General features: G+C 49.7%; 10 protein-coding genes across 10 annotated transcripts; 4 read left to right on the top strand and 6 right to left on the bottom strand.

The window, feature by feature from the left end:
• Positions 1-259: 259 nt before the first annotated feature.
• Positions 260-1,096, top strand: COCMIDRAFT_80067 (uncharacterized protein; the record flags this gene model as incomplete). The annotated part of the gene is made up of 2 exons (XM_007684279.1): positions 260-440; positions 495-1,096. 2 exons carry the CDS (start codon positions 260-262, stop codon positions 1,094-1,096), a joined length of 783 nt encoding a protein of 260 aa, XP_007682469.1.
• A 392-nt stretch (positions 1,097-1,488) lies between these two features.
• COCMIDRAFT_80045 (uncharacterized protein) lies at positions 1,489-3,222 on the top strand (the record flags this gene model as incomplete). The annotated part of the gene is made up of 3 exons (XM_007684278.1): positions 1,489-1,685; positions 1,734-2,471; positions 2,541-3,222. The coding sequence occupies 3 exons, from the start codon at positions 1,489-1,491 to the stop codon at positions 3,220-3,222; spliced, it is 1,617 nt and encodes a 538-aa protein (XP_007682468.1).
• A 420-nt stretch (positions 3,223-3,642) lies between these two features.
• On the bottom strand, positions 3,643-4,521 carry COCMIDRAFT_80276 (carbohydrate esterase family 5 protein; the record flags this gene model as incomplete). The annotated part of the gene is made up of 3 exons (XM_007684277.1): positions 3,643-3,940; positions 4,003-4,211; positions 4,312-4,521. The coding sequence occupies 3 exons, from the start codon at positions 4,519-4,521 to the stop codon at positions 3,643-3,645; spliced, it is 717 nt and encodes a 238-aa protein (XP_007682467.1).
• Positions 4,522-6,334: 1,813 nt separating this feature from the next.
• Positions 6,335-7,233, top strand: COCMIDRAFT_31734 (carbohydrate esterase family 5 protein; the record flags this gene model as incomplete). Its single annotated transcript, XM_007684190.1, has 4 exons — positions 6,335-6,503; positions 6,545-6,675; positions 6,756-7,049; positions 7,120-7,233. 4 exons carry the CDS (start codon positions 6,335-6,337, stop codon positions 7,231-7,233), a joined length of 708 nt encoding a protein of 235 aa, XP_007682380.1.
• A 1,201-nt stretch (positions 7,234-8,434) lies between these two features.
• Positions 8,435-9,886, bottom strand: COCMIDRAFT_80116 (uncharacterized protein; the record flags this gene model as incomplete). The annotated part of the gene is made up of 3 exons (XM_007684276.1): positions 8,435-9,427; positions 9,474-9,774; positions 9,846-9,886. 3 exons carry the CDS (start codon positions 9,884-9,886, stop codon positions 8,435-8,437), a joined length of 1,335 nt encoding a protein of 444 aa, XP_007682466.1.
• Positions 9,887-13,114: 3,228 nt separating this feature from the next.
• On the bottom strand, positions 13,115-13,544 carry COCMIDRAFT_80250 (uncharacterized protein; the record flags this gene model as incomplete). The annotated part of the gene is made up of 2 exons (XM_007684275.1): positions 13,115-13,433; positions 13,498-13,544. The coding sequence occupies 2 exons, from the start codon at positions 13,542-13,544 to the stop codon at positions 13,115-13,117; spliced, it is 366 nt and encodes a 121-aa protein (XP_007682465.1).
• Positions 13,545-14,061: 517 nt separating this feature from the next.
• Positions 14,062-14,513, top strand: COCMIDRAFT_31730 (uncharacterized protein; the record flags this gene model as incomplete). Its single annotated transcript, XM_007684189.1, has 2 exons — positions 14,062-14,297; positions 14,369-14,513. The coding sequence occupies 2 exons, from the start codon at positions 14,062-14,064 to the stop codon at positions 14,511-14,513; spliced, it is 381 nt and encodes a 126-aa protein (XP_007682379.1).
• Positions 14,514-16,744: 2,231 nt separating this feature from the next.
• Positions 16,745-17,767, bottom strand: COCMIDRAFT_31729 (uncharacterized protein; the record flags this gene model as incomplete). Its single annotated transcript, XM_007684188.1, has 2 exons — positions 16,745-17,520; positions 17,623-17,767. The coding sequence occupies 2 exons, from the start codon at positions 17,765-17,767 to the stop codon at positions 16,745-16,747; spliced, it is 921 nt and encodes a 306-aa protein (XP_007682378.1).
• Positions 17,768-18,969: 1,202 nt separating this feature from the next.
• On the bottom strand, positions 18,970-19,311 carry COCMIDRAFT_80027 (uncharacterized protein; the record flags this gene model as incomplete). Its single annotated transcript, XM_007684274.1, has 1 exon — positions 18,970-19,311. One exon carries the CDS (start codon positions 19,309-19,311, stop codon positions 18,970-18,972), a length of 342 nt encoding a protein of 113 aa, XP_007682464.1.
• Positions 19,312-19,455: 144 nt separating this feature from the next.
• COCMIDRAFT_62753 (uncharacterized protein) lies at positions 19,456-19,701 on the bottom strand (the record flags this gene model as incomplete). The annotated part of the gene is made up of 1 exon (XM_007684273.1): positions 19,456-19,701. A coding segment is annotated over one exon (246 nt), but the record flags the coding sequence as incomplete, so codon positions are not given.
• Between the last annotated feature and the right edge of the window lie 56 nt (positions 19,702-19,757).

The following is a 19,757-nucleotide window of genomic DNA, read 5'->3' as shown; positions in this document are numbered from 1 at the left end:
CTGACAGCGCAATAGAGCGACAGATAATATGCTTCGCAGATTTCCTTGCGAGAATCCCAATTTGAGCGTGTCGAAATAAATTTCACATATCTGGTTGCAACCATAGTATTTTAGAATTTCTCATTCGTTGTAAAATGCATGTTCGATACTAGTCCTGATTAGGCAAAGTCTGATTTCAACGCGTCGCGCTCCCAGTGCCTCCCCGCAATCGATGCACCCATCCCAATCCCTCGATAGTATACCGCCCTTTGCATTCATAATGAGTCAACGTGTTCCGGTACCTGGCTCAAAGCAAGCTACAATTGTTGAGCAGAAGCAACATTTCCTCCAGACCAGAAAACATATCCTGTCGCGTGGAATACCGCCATCGGAGCGACTGCGAACACTTGCGCAAGATGGCGGCATCGAGCTGAGTGTCATGAAAGGAGTGCTTGATAAAGGTAGTTTCTTAATCCCACACTCGGATCCATGATCAAAACTAATCCAGTATCTAGTCAACCGTGACCTAAAGAGACACTCGCGGACAGTTTACAGTCGCCAAATGATTGAGCATGTTGTTGAGCAAATAGATACGTTGTACTGGGACTCGGGCGCGCAGCCCGCTGACGACGACCAAGAGGACGACCAAACCGCTTCTGATCTTCACGAAGATGATGTAAACACATTGTACCAAAATGCTGATCTCACTCTTGACGAGAATATTGCGAAACTGCCTGCGATATGGCATGCCCGGGATAGCAACGACCAAGTAACGCAAGACGAATACCTTTCCTCTGTCTCACGCCTGCAGGAGCTATCTGCTCAACGCCAGACTCTACAAAACAAGCTCAACACATATCGTACACTGCTATCGTTGTTAGAACCCTATCGTAAACCCAAGGAGAACATACAGCCAAATCTGGCATGGAAGGATGCACCTCTGGCCCCGGAGCTGGCAAAAACAAGGACACTAGCCATACGTGTTGCAGCAAGAGTCGAGGAGAAGTTTGGAAACGTACAGGTGCCTTCGACTGCGGAAGATGACGAGGATATCGATATGGATGGACTTAGCAATAACAGCCAAGCAAAGGTGGACAAGGTCTTGGCAAGCTGGTAGGATTCGTAATTCTTCTTGGGAAGTACATAGATACTGGCGTTTGGATATGATACCCCATTTGCATCAAATAGAATGCCTACAGTGTTTTCTTTTGCATTCAGACCCAAGCTTAGTAATATGCGTGCATGAACTAGTATTTGGCAATATGAATGCTCGATAGCGCATCGGGCACATTGAACGATGCTGGAAGGTGATAGCATTGCAGTTCATAGGAAATGTCGGCACTAGCATCTCGCGAATACAAACCCTTGTAAATGATGATTGAAGCTGCAATTGGTTGAGGCGGTGGCAGCCAATCCCAGCACTAGACAAGCAGTTAGCTTGCGCTAGGATCAACTCCAAGTTTAACACCGCGACTACACCTCATTCGACTTCCTACTACAACACTAGCCATGCTTCTCCTCATTGCAGTGGCCGTGATAGTCCTCCCGGCTCTCACATATTACCTCACTACTGCATTCTTCTTCCAAAGTGCAAAGAAAGATGCAGCAGGAAAAAGGCCGCCCACAATCCCGTACTTGGTCCCTGGCGTGTTCCATACGTTTAGCATAGCCGCGGAAGGGCCGCAAAAGTTCTTCGCTAGATTATTGTAAGGTGCTACCTTGAATTATGGGCAATGGTCACTGATGTGCAGTAGCAAGGAGTTTGGCAGCTTCGCCCCATTCACTGTCAGGGCAGGTTTGCAGACTTTCGTGGTCCTCCGGGAGCCTAGGCATATCAAAGTAGTTATAGAAGCAGCAAAACCATCAGAGCAGGTTTCCATCGTAAGACACGAATATGAGGGGCTCTTCAAGGTGCCCAAACGTCAAGCCAGCGTCCCACAGGAGTTTTCCGATCCTGCAAAGTACAATGAAAAAGTCAACAATGCATTCACGACACCAATCCGAAAACACTTGACTGGCGAATCGATGGCTACTATAGGCGAGCGTTATGCTTCAAAGCTCTCAAGCAACATGGATGAGAAAATGTTCCAGGTCGGCACGTGGACACAGATAGAAGACTTTTGGTCCTTCTTTCACCAAGTCCTTACACGATGCTTGGTAGAGACATTGTTTGGACCGATCATCTTCCGGCTATATCCAAAATTTGTGAAAGACTATTGGACATTCGAAAAGGCCCTGGAAAGCTATGTACCAGGGCTGTCATGGTTAATCGGAGCGACTGCATACGAACAGCCTCGCGATGCGTTACTTGAAGGCATTGAGAAATGGCTCAGGGCAAATCAGAGCGGCAGCAACACTGCAAATGCTGATACCGAAAATTTAGACTGGGATGATCACAGAGGGTCCCCATTTATTCAAGAACTCACCAGTCTTTTGTCAGAGTTCATATCTGAAGAATTGCGACCAGTGGAGTTACTGAAGATCATTCATTGGTGCGTATGCATTGGGGGATGACTTCGCTTGTGAGAAACGAGAATACGTATGCTGACCTATGCATGCAGTGCAAATGGCAAACTCGTTCCGTCAACAATCTGGTCCTTGATCGAAGTGTTGCGCAATCCACAACTGGCGAATCAAATGAACGACATTGTTTCCAAGAATCCATCACAAAAGCTTGGAACTTATGGTGTTACGGAAATTGCAGCTTTACCTCTTGTCAAGTCTTTGTATCATGAGACCAACCGTTTGCGAATGGCGCAGTACATGATATATCCCGCCAAAGCCCATGATATCCTCTTGGACAGGGAATACATACTCCCCAAAGGAAGGTTACCGATCGCGTTTTCACACGACGTTGCACTGGATAACAAATCATGGGCCAAAGCGCGGCCGCGTACCGTTGAGAAACCACTGGAGGAGTTCTGGGGAGGCAGATTTCTCATCCCCGATAAGCCGAAGAAAAGGGGCGGTTTCGAATCGGGCGAGTTCAGCTTGGAGGGTCTTGATTTACTAGCTCCTGCTTTTGGCGGCCACCAAAACGTCGGTCTGGGCAGTGAATTCGCACAGACTATTCAGGCAGCGACTTTGGCCGTCTTGTTGAATGAGTGGGAGATTCAACTTTGCGATCCGGAATTCACGGATGCAGTTATGCCGACCATGTCTGATAAGGCTTTCGGCTCTGTGATGCCGCTGCAACCGGTAGCTGTCCGCATACGGAAGCGAAAGCCGAATCGGACGCAGTAAGATGTCGTGTTTGCATAGGCATAATGGAGTCAGCTGGTAAATATTGTCGCGTACGGATCGGCCGATTGAGGCTTGCCTTTATCATCTCCAGGCCTCGCAGTTTTGGCAAAAAATGACAATACCAGTTAGAGATAGAGTTCTTGATCTCTTCAAAAGCTATCGATATCTTTTCTCGAAAAATATCACATCATATCCTAGTGCACTTGGGACCAAATTATAAGAAAATCCTCCATTCGCATTTCCACTCGTCTTTATATACAACCAGATGTAACCCAACAGTTACCCTGCCGAGCAAAAGATATATACAATACCGCCAACTATGCTCCCACCCTCCTTCTTCCGAATGACCTGCATTACTCTTCCAATCAATTTGCCCCAACCCCTCTCCCATCTTCAAGAAGTAAGTTCTAGTCCGAAACTCTAAGCCTTTGCACCGCGAACAGCGTTGATCTTTCCGATCAAGAAGCGTCCAGCCTCTCCCGCATCGCTGCCGTAGCTAAGGTGAGGAAGCAAGACAGCCCCAGCAAGGTTACCGTCACAGACCGTGTCGCGGATAGCACCACCGCAGAAGATCTTGAGCTTGTCCTTGGGGAAGTTGGGGATCTGCTGGTTGTCACGGCGGGCCTGGGTGTCACCGAAGGTAACGACACCGGCGATTTGGTCCTTGACGGCGGCAGAGAGATCCTCAATGGCGCGGTGGTTGACGGCTGCACCTTGGCTGTTGGCGTGGTTAGTATCAAAGAAAAGAAGTGAGTGTGAGGGATAAGTGGGGGGACGTACGAGTATCCACCGCAAACAATGGTGGCAGTAGGACACTTGCGGTTGATGTCCTCGAGGATACCGCGCATCTCGAGCTCAGCAACGAGATCGGTGCCGCCGGGGAGGTAGTTGGTGGACAGCAGAGCAGCGTAGTCGACACCTTCGATGGCGAGGTTGCTGCCGTATTCGCGGCGGAGCTCGTCACCCAGGGGCTGGCCAATGATGGCACCCTGGAAAAGGTTTCCAAGTCAGAATCTAAGTAGAAGGAATTGCATGTACTATCTTGCTTTTTTGGGGGGGCTTTTTTTTTAAGAGAAAGTATCCACTTACCATGTTGCCGGCCTCGGTGGATCCACGGGCCCACACGAAGATAACGTCCTTGCATCCACCGCCAATCAAGGAGGAGAATTGGTTTTCGGTCAGACGCGTACGGTCAGTGATTTGGCGGGTAGCAACGACTGCATCGCCAGTTTCAGGGATTGCAATTGGGGTTGCGGAGGCGGCAATGGCCAGGGCGAGGATGGAGAGGAAGTTCATCATCTTGACTGTTTTTTGGAGTGAAAGAGCTGGAGAACTTTCTGATGAAGATGAAGATGAAGAAATAGATGGTGGAGAAGCGAATTGTTTGGAAGACTGGAAGGGATAGTGAGTGAATGATAGGAAGCGATGCTTGCTTTGCTTGCTGTCTGTTTAAAAAAAATCGTGGAATCACAGTTATCTTTATACTCAACTTCAGATAAGAGAGGTATCCATTCCCTGGCCCACTTCCTGAATCCTCCCATTGTCAATTGCCGAATGCTGCAGCAGTGGATTTTGGCCCCCACGCTTGCAAGATTGTGCCTTAGCACAGACGCACTGATTGCTACAAGTTGACAGAGATCCAAATCGCCGACTGCTATTCCTTCTGAGCCGAGGCATTCGAAGGGAGCAAATGGTTCTGTTCCAGGTTCACTGTCCAATGAGGGCCCCAAGGTACAACCCCTAGCTGTACCTTGAAGCAAGCCAAGCCCCAGTGCATATTATACCAAGACACGTGGTACGTACTCTCAACGGAGTAAGGGCCATGTATTAGAGTTTTGAAAGGAAAGTGGGGGAGTAGTCTGCATACACATCAGACGATTCTTGGGTGTTTAGATGCCTAGGTAAAAGGAAGACTTGGAGCCCTGAAACCGTGCAAACACCAATAGCAGCGTTTTTTGAAAAAATTCGCCTCGGTTCAAAGTCGAGTTTGTAATGGACTGGGTCGTGTGATGGAGCGGCATGCTGTAACCCTGAGTACTAAGTGGTGTCACTTGGTTCTACTACTACCGGTTTGAAGCCCTCGGGACAAATTAGAGTAGCTGCATACTGCAGGGCAAAAGGCGGGGTATCGTATACATTTTGCCCTTTGGTGGAGAATGAGATGTAAGCAGCGTGATTTTTGCTCATCTGTATATTGCGGGTGCCTGGAAGGATGGGTGAGATCGATTGAGGAGGGCTACAACTGGTGAGTGTGAGCCAGGGGGTAAGCAAAGTGACTGAACACCGTCATCAGTAGCAGGACCTTGTCACAGAAGAAACCCGATTGGCAGATTGGTTATTCTTATTTGTGAAACGATCGGGATGAGGGCGAGTCGGCTTGAGTCGGAGAATAGCGCGTATCTCGCGTGGAAAGAGCGTGGGTTTAGTTGCTTTTCCCCTCCTTCTTTCCCCCTCTATCCACATGTAGGGCTGACCACCTACTTTGCTTTTGTCCTTTGCATTTTGTGTGCATGTGGCGTAGTCACCCCACAATTTCACAGTGGTAACCGGCTTTTGTCTACTAGTACCGTCACAGAATAGTCCAAACGTTATACGCGGATGTACTTAAGGCATCTGCAACCGGGCTGTCATGCAGATCTATCTCATTTAAAACGAGCAAAACCGGTGACATGGGACTGCCCATGCAAAAAGCAAAACATCGAGATGCCGATGTGGAGCCGGCATGAAACAGTCGGCACATCTCATATACCCCTCTGGTTCTATACTATGATATGCGCATACCTCGGCTGCAATCGAGGAAGATAGATTAATCTCCAGTAGAAGCCAAGAGTGGTGGCTTGATCCAGATGATCGCTACACCACCACCATCAGAACATCCTTGCTTGTTCTGCAGCAAAGATGCCGAGGTCTGCTTCACTTGCAGTGTCCCTCCAAATCTCCGTGGAGACTTTACAGTATTGTGATGGAAGAGAGTATGGGCTGCTTTTGAAGAGAGTGAGTGTTTGCGAAGTTATAAGGGGGAGGTTTGTTCGCTTTATGTTAGGAGAACACACAGCAGCATAGTTTAGCAAAGAAGAAAAAAGCACAAGGCAAAGCAAAAATACACAGCACGATGCATTACACGTCAACCACTCCTCTCCTGGCGTTCGCCTTGATCGCCCTGTCTTCTGCTCAGGAAACTTGTCCTGCGATTCCTCCCAACGACGTTGAAATCGGGCAGCCTGTGCCGATTGTTCCGGGCGATATTCCCAAGGGATGTTCAGCATTTGAGATTCTCGTTGGTAAGTCTGCAGTTCAGTAACCTCAAGTCCCCTTCTTCAAGAGACTGATGTGTCAAATCCAGCTCGTGGTACCAGCGAGCCCAGTTTCCCCAAGTTTGGTGTCATCGTTGGTGACCCCGTCGTGAGCAATGTTTCTGCACAACTGCCTGGCGTCCAGGGGTATCCGGTTCAGGTACGTCGATCCACAGGAATAGAACAAGAAAATCCCCTAGAAATAGATAAGAGCTGACACGTACTGTGCCTCCCTGATAGTATCCAGCAAGTTCTCAGGTTGTAACTGGTGGCAGACAAGGCACAGACGACATTGTCAAGCGTCTAACTACGCAGTCTGCTGCATGTCCCAATCAGACCTTTGCTCTAGTTGGCTATTCGCAGGGAGCAAGCATTATGCATCGGGCCGCAGAAAAGCTCCCCGTGTCTTTGTTCCCGCGGATCAAGGCAGTCGTCATGTTTGGTGATCCTCAGCAGGGGCTGGGCGCCTTGGGAGACAAGTTCCCGATTGGTCTGCGGCCAAAGGTGTTGCAGGTTTGTGCAAAGGGCGATCCTGTAGGTATTTCATCAGCTTCATGTGTGGCGCAGAAGTGGGACGGAACGCGATGCTAATGACTCGACACAGGTCTGCGATTCGGGATCTTGCCAGTACTACCATCTAACCTATGTGCTCCCGAAACTGATGGACCCCGCTGTGGCTTTCATCGTCAGAGCATTCCAAGGATCACCACGCCTCTAGAAAGGATGTCAGCAGTGGGCCACTTTGTAAATATCTGAACGGACAAGCAAACCAATGTACATACCATCCAAACCTATACAATCTACAATCCCAATATTTCCATTCTTTACCTCCACATGCCAAAAAAACGCAGCCGTAGCCGCCCCCTCTCCCTTTATTCCCTCAAACCTCACATTAAACCCGCGTAACAAGGCGTGCCAGGCACCCCCCAAGACCCGCCGTTACAGCCACATTCTACATAAACCCCCCTGTCCACCACCAATTCCCTACAACCCCACTAAACCTCCCTAATAATATCATCACTAGCAGCCAAATCCTCGTCCCACATCATCCCTTCCCACATGTGACCACAAACGCCCGTCCCTCCCCCCAAAAAAGAGTACACCAACCAACCATACCTCACCCTACTTAAACACCCTAGCCCGGCATGAAATAAACCCTAGCCCGGTACATGAGCCCTCCCACCACCCCCCAGAAAAAAATTGCGCCACGCGGCACGCACTCGCTACCCCAAACGTGCGTTTCGGTAAAAAAAAAACAAGAGAGTGGCGCCACGTGAGGGGAGGGGGTGCGGCTTGGCGGTAACAACGTTTGCTTGCCTGGTCTTGGCTGGCTAAGGTAGTATGCATATACACACTCTTCTTTCTCCCCCTCCCCTTGTACATATCCTCTTCATCCCCCCCCCCTGGTACGCGTACGGATATGTGCGGAGCGGCGATCGGGGGGAGACTGGGGGGGTTAGATCTTACCGGTTTGGAGCGAGGGTGCGTAGATGTGCAGGTGAGATTTATGGGGGTTGCAGCGGTAGATGCTATTAGTGGTTGGGGGGTGGGGACGGTTGATGCCGGTGTACCCGGTGGTTTTGTCAATCGAGTGACTATGTTTCCATTGGTGAAGAGTCGGGATGTGGGGGTTGGGGACTATTGGATGCGGCTGTGATATTAAACAAATACGTTTGGGAGAATTGGATACGGTATTAATTTCTAAAATTCTAGTGAAGCAAATATGCAAGGATGCAAAGACATTGTTCCTCCACTTGTGTACTCTGTACATGATGCTCAAGGGTATCAATCGCTCGACTACGGTGCCGGTGTACGACCGTGTTAAAGTACTAGTACATGTCTAAGGTTCGCCATGCGCCACGCTGGAAAAACTGGGATGCAGCTTCGACTACTGCGAATTGCAAAATGCTGGAAGGATATTAAAGCTCAAAGTTGTCGAGCCAGTGCTGAATGACGATTTTCCCTTCGTTGAAAGCCTCTTTTTGCATACGAACGATGATGGCGGCGTGCGAGTGTCGGTGGTTGTGGATGTGAACTGGATGCTTCTTGAAACCGACGTTGTCTAGCGCGTCGATCATTTTGAATTGCTCTGGGGTTAGTGCTAGGGTCGGGAACTTCAGATTTGCCTCCTCCTTTTGTGCTTGGATAGAATCGACTTCGCTATCAGATCCAGTTTTGTGCGCTTCTCCTAGAGTCTTCTGCTGTGTTGGAGACGCGACCTCTTCGGAGCCATTGCTCAAGTATTCCTGGCTTTGTGCGTGATTGGCGTTCCCGTATATGTTCTCAGCCTCTCGTCTTACGGCATTGATCATCAGTGGTATGCGATAGTGCGTGTAGTCAATGCCCGATCGGCCTTGCTGGTGAAGTCGTATGCGTTGGTGGCTGCGAACTGATTGAAAGGCGGAATTGATTAGAAAAGCAGTCACACCGACAGGGACCAAGACTGAGAGGAGCGCCACAATGGATGCACGCCCGATCACCGTCTTCGTGCCTTCTGTTAGGCGTTGCGCGAATGCTCGTGGTTCCTCGGGCTCTCTTGGCGAGACTGGATGTTCTCGATCGACAATGACGTCGTCGTAGTCGTCGACGTAGTTTATTTTGATCTTGTCTAAATCTACGAAAGGGTCGGTTGAAGAGATGCCGGCCGTGTAGTATGTCACTGTTCGATCGTTGACGACATTGGCGTATAAACTTCGGTTCTTGAATTGAGCCAGTCCCTGGATAAAGATGCTTTCCGAGTCCGCGAGGACGCCTAGAAGTGGTCGACTAGTGTCTCTGAATTTATCCACACCAAAGAGTTGTCTTCCGCTCATGGACAGTGTACGCGCGCCCAGGACATTCCACAGATGGCTGTGGTAGCCTTTGAGGGGTGTTCGAACGCCGAGATGGGGAGTCGCAAAGGTGGTGAAGTTCTATTGGGGTTAGCATGTGGTGCCAGAATTGTGCCGAGGAACGTACTATCGGCCGTATCTTATCAAAGATGCCCCTCCGATAGAGCAATCCGATAGCATAACGGGAGATGAGACCTCCTAATGAATATCCTATGATGCTGATCTTGGTGATGTTGTGTCCGCTCTCAGCTAACTCCTCAAGCTTCACCTCGATTTCTTGGGCAACGCGCTCGCCGCCCGTGTCTATGCCGTCGTAGGTGAAGCTGCCCGAGTTACGCGCCGCAACAAGGACATGGAGTTTCTCGCTAGGAAACCTCTCACTCAGAGTGGTGCTAACGTATTTCAAATGGTCGGGGTTGCCCCAAAGGCTGGTCGTGGTCAGGACAATTGCTTTTTCTTGCATGTGAATTTAGGCAGCGATTGTGTTGTGGTGACGTACCCATGGACGAGGACACAGAGGTGGTCAGGCTTCTCAGACATGGTGGCGGACGTAGTGGTGGTGGTAAAGGTAGACCTGGTGAGTGTGGTGAGTATGGTGAAGGTTGTTGGCAGGCAGATGGTAGGGAGAAGTCTGGTGTTAGTATAAGTTATGTACGGCACCCCCACGTCCAGATATCGTCCGTGAAAGGCGCAGTCGTGTTCGATGCGCGCACCGCCTCAAGCCACAAACGGAGTTAAGGGATATGGGTGGGCACAGGTGCGCGACAAACCGTCCGAGTCGCAACACCAATGTCGACAGTACTTAGGGGATTGGACACGAGATGGCTGAGGGAGAAGTCGAGTTTGAGATTATTCAGATCACGGCGTTATGACGGAATCCGAGACGGATCGCCGCTCCAAAGTCCGCCTACGCGTGTGTGGACCCTGCATGCATCGCGCTCGGACCACCATACGCTTGCAACAACGCGTTCCTGGACGGAGTCAACTCAACTCGTCTCTTACCTTCACCGTGTGATTGGCTTCGGCGTTATTCCCAAGTGGATCTATCTATTCACTCGCAGCAACTGCATGCCTTGATCGTCCTGCTGCAAATACCAATGGACCCGTCGACACAGTGAACGTTGCTCTGCTAAGCCGAAAGGCTGTCTCTGGCCCTGCGCAGCCTGCATTCACTTGTCAACTGTGCACTGCGCCTTAGCGTGCTTCGTCTTTTGCTTACTTTGTATTGCCTCCGTGGATGGGCTGGGTAGAGTACCAGTACTGCTTCTCCTGCTTCAGAACCAATCATCCTCTGAGCGCATCTCACTCACGCCCTTGACCGAAGCTCAGCCAACCCAGCTCGGTACGTTGAGCACAATCTGGGCCTGCTTATGTGCATACTTACAGTGAAGCCATCAATTCACAACCCCAATAACAATGTGGCCTTCGGTCCCAGCGTACAGAAGCTTCGCCAAGATATCATGTCCCTCAGGTGCCTCCTGCGCGCTTCCTCACTGCATTTTCGGTCATGATGCTGCTAGTTCACCTGACAGGTCGCCCTCACCCTCCCCGGTGACAACCGTATATGGCCCCCAGACGGTTGCAAAACAATCACAGCTTAGTGAAAATGCACCTGGAGCCGCTCCTGCACTGAGGCAACCAGGCTCTAGCGCTTCGGCCAATCCATCCATAGCCAAGGACAAGGTGCCGTCGACAAACAAAGAACCCGAACCTGCGCAAACTCTGGTGTCGAGATTACCTGCCAAGCCGACTGTGCCCACTGAACTGCCGCCATCTGCCACCCGGACAATATCACCGCCTCCATCCAAGGCTACACCAGCAAAGCCAACCGTCAATCCCGACGCGCCAGTCGCTTTGATGCCGCGCAGACTCAAAAAAGAGCCATCGACATATGCTAGGCGAATTACGCTCCTAAAGGCACTGCACACGCATATGAAACCGCAAAACGATAGACTTCTCAAAGCTACCAAACTGGAAATAAAGGCGCTGCACCTTAGTCCAAACCAGTTAAACAAATTGGCTGTGGATGAGGAAGAAAAGATCGCCATAGCCAATCCGTCTGTTTACGAGAACATATTGAAGCAGCGACTAGTAAAGCTCAAGGGCATGACACCAGAGGAGTGGGTCAAGGAGAGGCGAGCAGCCATAGCTTTGGAGAAAGGTGAGCCGCCCAAGAAAGCGCCACTTAAGAGGGTCGATACAGGCTTGAACCCAGAAGAAGAAATTGCCTTTCTCCGCACACTCAAGTGCGAGCAGAAGGGACTGGATGCATATGGTTATGTCACGAAGTTACCGAGCGACGCCGAAGTGAACGAAACCCGTTTGGCGCTCGAATCAGCCGCTGGATGGGAAGAATGCGACCGTTGCAAAACTCGCTTTCAAGTGTTTCCGGACCGCAACGAAGAAGGCGCACTCACGACTGGCGGGGAATGCAAGTATCACTGGGGCAGAACCATCTACCCCAGGAAATCGAACGATGCCACAGAAGTGAAGAGACTGTCTTGTTGTAGCGCGGAGGTAGGATCGCCAGGCTGTAGTACGCACGAAACCCATGTCTTCAACGTCAAAGACACAAAACGGCTGTCTCTAGTCATGCCATTCGTTCAGACACCAGCAAACGACAAGGTTCCCAAGACTTCGGCTGTATGCTTTGATTGCGAAATGGGCTACACTACCAATGGCTTAGAGATGCTTCGTCTTACTGTCATATCATGGCCACAACACAAGCCACTCATCGACGTCCTCGTCCGCCCACTGGGCCAGATACTGGATTTCAATACACGTTTCTCTGGCATCACGCGAGATCAGTTTGTTAATGCCAAGGAATATGATCCAGAAAACCCTCAGCCAGTACGCAAAGACCTCCGTATCGTCGACTCGCCTTATGCAGCACGAGATCTCTTCCTCTCACACGTCTCTCCAGACACTCCTATTGTAGGACATGCACTAGAAAATGATCTCAACACCATTCGCCTCATACACCCTTTCATCATTGACACGGTGCTCCTCTATCCAACACGCCAGGGCCTACCCTTCCGCTTCGGCTTGCGCAAACTAGCCAAGGAGTATCTCGGCGAAGAGATCCAGCAAGCGGGCGCCGCTGGCCACGACAGCTACGAGGATGCGCGCACAACGGGAGAGTTAGTGAGACACAAGATCAAAGTAGAGTGGAAGCTGAAAAAGGTCGACGGCTTCGAAATCAGAGACGGTGGCGTGCATCCACCAATGCCACCTGGGGCTCCGCCAGCGCAGGCTCCCAACATGCGCCCGACGATACCAACAGCAGACATGACGGGGTCGATGGGCGCGAAGCCGGCCACTAAGAGGAAGCTGGAAGACGAAGGAGAGGAAGGTAAAGGCGAAGAACCGCCGTTGAAGAAAGTGGAGGCTTAGAGAGTCGTTCGGCTGATGCTAGTGAATTGTTGGTGTTGAGATTCCTATTGGTAATCACCATATGAAGCTAATTATGTGATAGTCTCTGAAGTCTTAGCATGGCGTTTAGGGAGTATCTGAATCTCTTGAAAAAAAAACGCGTATCCCGCCTTCAACAAGGCGTTGGGGGATACGCTCTGGAGTTTGGGCTTCCTCCTCCATATTGGGAGCGAAAGGAGTGCTAGACCATATCCCTAGCACTCCGCTGCCACTCTGTAGTAAGTATACCCACTCTCAATCTATGTTTTACCTTGCTTCTCCAAATCTTGACTTGTCTTCCTCTTGACCCTATCCTTCTCTATCAAACAATACTGTGCCTTGCGATCCCATCCTACTTCACCCAACCTTACTCACATCCAGCCCCTGCACACCCTCTAGTCCTTCTTTGGTAGGTTCATACACAACATCTGTATCCAGCTCCTTCATCACCGCAACTACCACCCCCGCGCTTTCTACAAACCCGTTCACAGCAACCCGCAACATGCGGTTCGTAGTCGCCGCATAGTCGACTTGCAGTACGGATTGCTCGGTTGAGCCCGCGGGTGTGGTGAGTGAGAAGGCGCGGCGTACGAGCGGCGAGAGTTCGGCGTCGACGGAGAGGGAGAGCTGGGCGGTTTGGGCGAGGTGCGCGGTTGGGAAGGGGATGTGGATGGTTCTGTGGGAGGAAAGGAGAGTTAGCTATTGGGAGAAGGGGAGGGGATGGAAGGGGAGGAATATACAAGGTACAAGGGAAATCTTCTTGTTTCCAGTCTTTGGTAGATGACATAGTTGGCGGGGGTTGTGCGATAGTTTTTTTTTGGCAATTGGAGGGGCAGAACGGGATTGTGTGCCAGAAAACGTCTAAGTCTTGCTAAAAGAAAAAACGCGTCAAGTCTGCCTGGTCGAGGGTACGGAGAATCGGGATATGAGTACGTGAAAGAAGGCGCGGAAAACGTCCGCCCATGTTTTGCGCCGTGAGGCTCAAACGTCCGCATTGTGGGGGAGGGGCACAAGTGGTTCTGTCGACCGTAAAAGGCTTAGCGCCGATTAGCCGCAGGAGCATTGGTACCTGATTCGAAAGCGTCATACATCATCATTGTCCAACGCGTACCATAGTAATGCGTCATGGCTCATTCGCTAGTGATTCTCCATACCTCTCTTCTCTTTTCCTCATTTCTCCATGCTTTCCTTGACTTAACCTCATTTCCAGTTTTTCAAGAATTCAATCAATTGCATATATAATTCCAACCACCAACATCTCTTGCATTTGATCAACTACAAAGTATCGTCCAGCATTCTCCAAGATGCTCCGCACCACCATCACCAGGTCTTCCACACGCCTTCGTTTATGCACTCCCTCCACCCGCCCTTTCTCCCTCTCGACTTCCCACCGCGCAGCCCAGTACCCCAACGACCTAAGCACAAATTCGAAAACCAAAACAGATCTCTACGACGGCGATACACCGCATGCAGTCCTGGATAAAGTCCGGGAAGGCGATACACATAATGTGCATGAGAGCAACGCGAAGGCTGGCTTGGAGTGAGTTTCCAACCCGGCTACCGTAGTGAAAGGGGGCGATGAGGGCAGAATAAGTGACTAATACAATACAGCAGCGCGCACAAGGAGGGTAAAGGTGGTCATGCGACCGAGCGGAAGGATTCAGCAGGAGGGAAGGAGACGGCTAAGAAGGAGTTTCCCGAGGCGCCGGATCCAGCGATTGGGATGCAAGATGAGAGGGGCGGACGGGGTGGTTGAATTGGGTTGGGTATGAAACGTGGGGTATAGGGTGTTAAGATGTGGCAGAGAAATAAAAGATTTGATTGCATTGTTTGACGAGGAGTACATTGATTATACTACGTAAAAATGTATCTATACTAATATTGTGTCTCTGTAGCCATCGAAGCAACATCTATCTCACTAAACATGCTCTTAGAGCGATGCTGTTTTTCCAGATTGATACTCACCACACATCATCAGGATCCAATAAATCCTCCTATTTAATATTAAACCCCGCCCCAAGGAAACAGTTTCCTCGCATCCTCCAAACCTCTCCCTTCCCCCCTTGAACACAATAAACCGCCATCAACAACCTCGCCGTACCTACCACCTCCAAACTCCCCCCTCTCAACACCCCTTTTCCTCCCCTCCTGCCCCAAAATCTCAACACAGCACTCCTCCACCTCCCCCATCTTCCCAATCTTAAACTTGATACGCGCATACCCGTACATGTCATGCATCCAATCCCGCATGTCGCTCCAGCATCGTCATAAGTAAACTGGAGAATTAAGGTCTCGGCATCTTTCCCCTGCCCAGTCTCAAAGTACGCATTCCCGAGATATTGACTGCGCCATCGCGGTGCGAGGTTGAACATGGCATTGATGGTCTGTGAGGATCTTCGGGGCCAAGGTGCTGTGGTAATCCGTTGACTGCCCGTTCGCCAGTCACCTTGGACATGTGTCTTTCTCCAGCTAGCCAGAGGGTGAGCGGGGATGTCGTTTAGAGCGAGGCATTTATGGTACGTGGATTGGTTTTCCATGTTGGCCAAGTTATCCAGTCTCGAATATGCGGGCGGCTCCAGCGTAATGCATCTAGGATGCGCCTCTGGACATCAATAGCAGTTCTGGTTCTCAAAGAGATTCCATAGAGTGAGTCTGTAGCCTACGCTGGGCATGGATCGTGTCGATATGGTATTTTTCCCAGTAGTCCTTGCCGGATCCGAATCACACGCTCTTGCAAGCGACGTGTAGACTTTTATTTGCCCCTTGCTCGGCATACACCCAAGTAAGCCTCTCTCGATTTGCGATACACTTTCCAGCGCCTCGGTTTTGCCCAGCTGCTCTGAGTTGTGTAATTGCAGACATGAATGAATGTGCGGCAGAAGTAGTACTCGGAATTGCATGCCAGAAGCTTCCAGACTTGGCGAGATGCAGTGAGCTAAGATTGCCATTGTACATTCCAGCCACCGTACTTGATCCTCACTGCTGAGTCTGTCTCTTTCCCAGTTGTGAACTACTGAGTGCATAGTAAATAGACCCTTGTCATACTCGATGATTGAATGATCACACAAGACGCTGATTGCTTGCCGAAATCGCGCTTGTACCCCTTCGTTCCAAACTGGCTGTAAGATGTCTGGATGGTGTGTGGCTGTACCTTTGTTAGATTAGAAGTCCTCCCATGACCTCTGGAAGATGCGCTCGGGTATGGTCTCGTGATGCATAAAGGCGAAGGTATGCATCAAGTCCATGGCATCCCTGTGTTCAAAAGATTCTCGGATTGCAATCTTTTGGGAAGGTATTTCCCATATCGCAATAACGTTGCTTTCATCCACGCTTTTCGAGCGTGAGTGGCTCAGTGTAGACTTGCGTCGCAATAAGTAATACTTCAAGTGCCTTTCCAAGGTATAGATGTTGCGACAGATCGTTGCTCCAGCATGTACAATTGCGAGGGGGCAGGTAACCCAACTTTATCGCAATTTCTTTGGCGAAATCCTGTTGCTTAGAACCCACAGGCTGGAACGGTTGCTTTTGATTCGAAGAAGCGGCTTTCAGAAGCCGAAACGCAATCTACACTGTACTATTTAAAAAGAAAGACCTCCCATGGCTTTTTTTTCTTTCTCTCTCTCTACTCCCGCCCATGGCCGATTGTGATGCCAGAATACAGCGTTAGTATCGAAGTTGCGGTATACTCGAAACCCCCTCCCCCCTCGATCGTGAATTATCTTTGCTAATGTACATTGTAAAAATAATTCTACTTTGCTTCCAAGATATCAGGTTGTAAATGTATAGATTGGGCATGCCTTGCGAAGAAAAAAATCTTACTCACAGTAAAAAAAAAAAGGGGGGGGGGGGGAAATTCGCAGATGCGATATACTCTGATATTAGATAAACCTTTATATTATACCAAAGTATCAAAGTCAGATAATTTACAGAGTACCATTCTCCCCCTTCAACAACACCAATCTCCCCTCCCCTCCCTCCCCTACGTCTCTAATACTCATACCTAAACACCCTTGTCACCCCAACCCCGCCACAAGCATACCCATCACCCCCACACTTGACCCTACACACCGCATCTCCCGCCTCCACCAACTCCTCGCTAAGCACATCACCACAGTAACAACTAGTACCATCCGACAGCCCAAAGAACCTCGAGCCACGGCAGATATGCTTGCACTTGTACGCCGTCATTTCCGTGTCTTTGATGTAAAAGTCTGTGAGTGCGCGCTTGGTGGTTGTGAAGTAGCATTTTTGGATGCTAAAGGTTGGGGATTTGAAGGGTTTGAGTTGGGCTTCAAGGTCACGTTGGGTGGCGAGGTGGGCCTCTTCTTTGGATTCGAGGGAGGCGGTTAAGTGTTGTTCGCGCGTGGAGGCGCTATCGAGATGGGATTTTAGTTGTTGCTCGCGCGAGAGGGCGTGCTCGAGGTCAGTCTCGAGGGACTGTTCGTGTGCGGATGCAGTGGCAAAGTCTATCTGTAGTTGCTGCTCACGCAAGGCTGCGGCGTCGAGATCCGTCTTCAGCTGCGTTTCGCGTGCGGCTGCATTTTCAAAGTCTGTTTTCAGTTGCTGCTCACGCGCTGTGGCGAGACCGGCGTTGATGGCTAACTGCACGAGATACTGCTCCTTCTCTGCTTCGCACGTACTGCACGACGGACTTTCTGGTGCATCTGTAGATAGTGTCTGATTGAAGCGGATGCCGTTGGTACAGGTGCAATCACAGCTTGGCTTTGCAGTTGAATCAACGCATTCCATAGAAGGTCTGGCACCTACCGTTACATTAGCCCTTTTGTTGCATCATCAGAGAATGCAGAGTCGCACACCATTGTCACATGTGTACGAACTACCTACGGATCCGGGCGTGTACAAACTGTCCATGGAATCGGGCGTGTGCGACCTGCTCATAGATTCTGGCGTGCCGAGGTTGCGTGGCATGGAGCCTACATCTTTTGGGGCCATGTAGCTATGCGCACTTGCGTATAGCGTGGAAAGAAAGAGGATCTGAGAGGTTTTCATCGTGTGCGGTTGTTTAGTGCTGAAAAGGATTGCTGCAAGGATGGATGGGTAGTGAGTAGATGTTTTATAGAGCAGTGATGTCATATGCCATCTTTGTATTACTTTTCTGCATCATTGGCTGTCAGTAAAGCCTTTTTGTATCTCAACATGTTTCTGTTTGGGTCGAGACATTGCCTAGACCCTGGGTAGTATTAGTCGCAGCAGCGCATCATGTGCGTGGAAACCGTTTGCCAGTGGCAGGTTCGCCTTGCGGTGCAGCATTGAGGGATCTCCATTGCACTAGCCGTTAGTGTGTTACGCACTGTTGAGTATTTGGTGCAGTGATATGCGTATTTTCGACAAAGGTTCTAGCTCCGGTGCGGTTAAACGGATGGTAAGTAGACAGCGAGTCGGGTTCGGAAATGCCAATTCCATGGTTCGTACGCAAGCTAGTAGCTAGTTCGAAAATTTGACATGGCATTCGTGGCTTCGCGCTTGTGGAAGGCTAGCACGAGTTGAAGTTATCTAGAATGCTTTTTCGAGACTTGGACCTCATCCCATACCTGTATCGGACACTGGTGCTAGTCTCTTGTTTGCTTTCAGAATACTCGAAGATGGTTGATTTGCAAACGAAATGGGTTGATGTGAGTGAATATATGAGTGCCGATTTCTGTGAGAAGACGCAGTTCTCAAATATAGAGAAGTCACTACCTGGATGGTTGGTCTTGCCGAAATAGGTTTAGTGTAAAGCGGGCTTCACTCAGATCTACTTGAGCTAATAATCACCACTCTTGCTTTTTATCGATTTGTACCGTTATTATGATAGAAGTCGATTCTTAGATGTTTGATGTTGGGGATGTTGCTTGAAGTTTTCTTCTAGCTGCCTAAGGGCGCTTCTGTATAGCGCTTAGTATTATTATAGAGGGAACGTGTATCGTTACCATTACCAATGTTAAATGCGGTGAAATTTGCAGCAGCAGCAGAAGAACACCATTAGCTAACTGCAAATTTGGAAGCTGGTATACCAAGTCATCTACTGCGATGTAGTGAGGAACACATGAAATACTACCCTAAACACCACGGCTAGTACATAAAAGTGGTGCAACGAATGATTTTAAACAGCATTACCTTCTCTTGTTTCGAATCTACCATACATTCTCTAACCACAGTGCTACACAAACCACCCGAAAGCGACTCTTCATTCAAGCCTCCTCTAACTTTTCTCAAACCTCCTTGGCATGCATACTCAAAGCCCAACCGCCACCACACATGTCACTGCTACCCACACACTTTGTATTGCAATTGCTCTCTGCAATCTGTTCCGTGGGCGCCTCGAAGCTATTTCCACAAAAGCAATACCTGGCAAACTCGACTCCGTAGTACTTGTACTTTGTGCAGGTAGCAGCACACTTTTCCCTCGTCATGTCAGCTGCTTCGGACATGAGGCTGAGTACGCGCCTTTCCGAGTCGCGGTAGCAGCCCTCGTATCTCCAGGTGTTACTTTTGCATGTATCTACTTGTCTTTGCAGATCCCGCTCCGTTTCCAAGTGCTGTTGTTCCTTCATCATGTACGATATTTTGAATTGGTCAAAGTCGCTTGCAGATTCTAGTTTCTTTGTGCGGGGTGTCGAGTAATCATTGAGTAATGACAATGATGCTTGGATATTCAATAGGCGGGCGAGTTCGTTGTGTTCGGCTGCAATTTGCTGTTCTTTCATCGTGTAGGATAGTTTGAGTCTGTTAAAGTCGTTTGCAAGTTGCTGTTCGCGAAGCAAACATTCTCCTCTCTCAGTCTGACAATCATCCGAAATACGACTTCTAGGCGAACCAAGGGAAAGAGGCTGGTTAAATTGAATGCCATTGGAGCATGTGCAATCGCAGTTTGGCTCTGAAGACTGAGGACCACATTCTAGAGAGGGCGTTGCACTTACATTTTGTACATGAGCCTCGGTGGACAACTCAATCGCATCCCGGGTGTTCTTACCGTTATTGCAAGTGTACGATTGACCAG

This window comes from Bipolaris oryzae, assembly GCF_000523455.1.
Source record: "Bipolaris oryzae ATCC 44560 unplaced genomic scaffold scaffold_1, whole genome shotgun sequence".
NCBI lineage: Eukaryota > Fungi > Ascomycota > Dothideomycetes > Pleosporales > Pleosporaceae > Bipolaris > Bipolaris oryzae.
The sequence above is the reverse complement of the archived record's forward strand: the minus strand, read 5'-3'. Positions and strand labels throughout refer to the sequence as shown.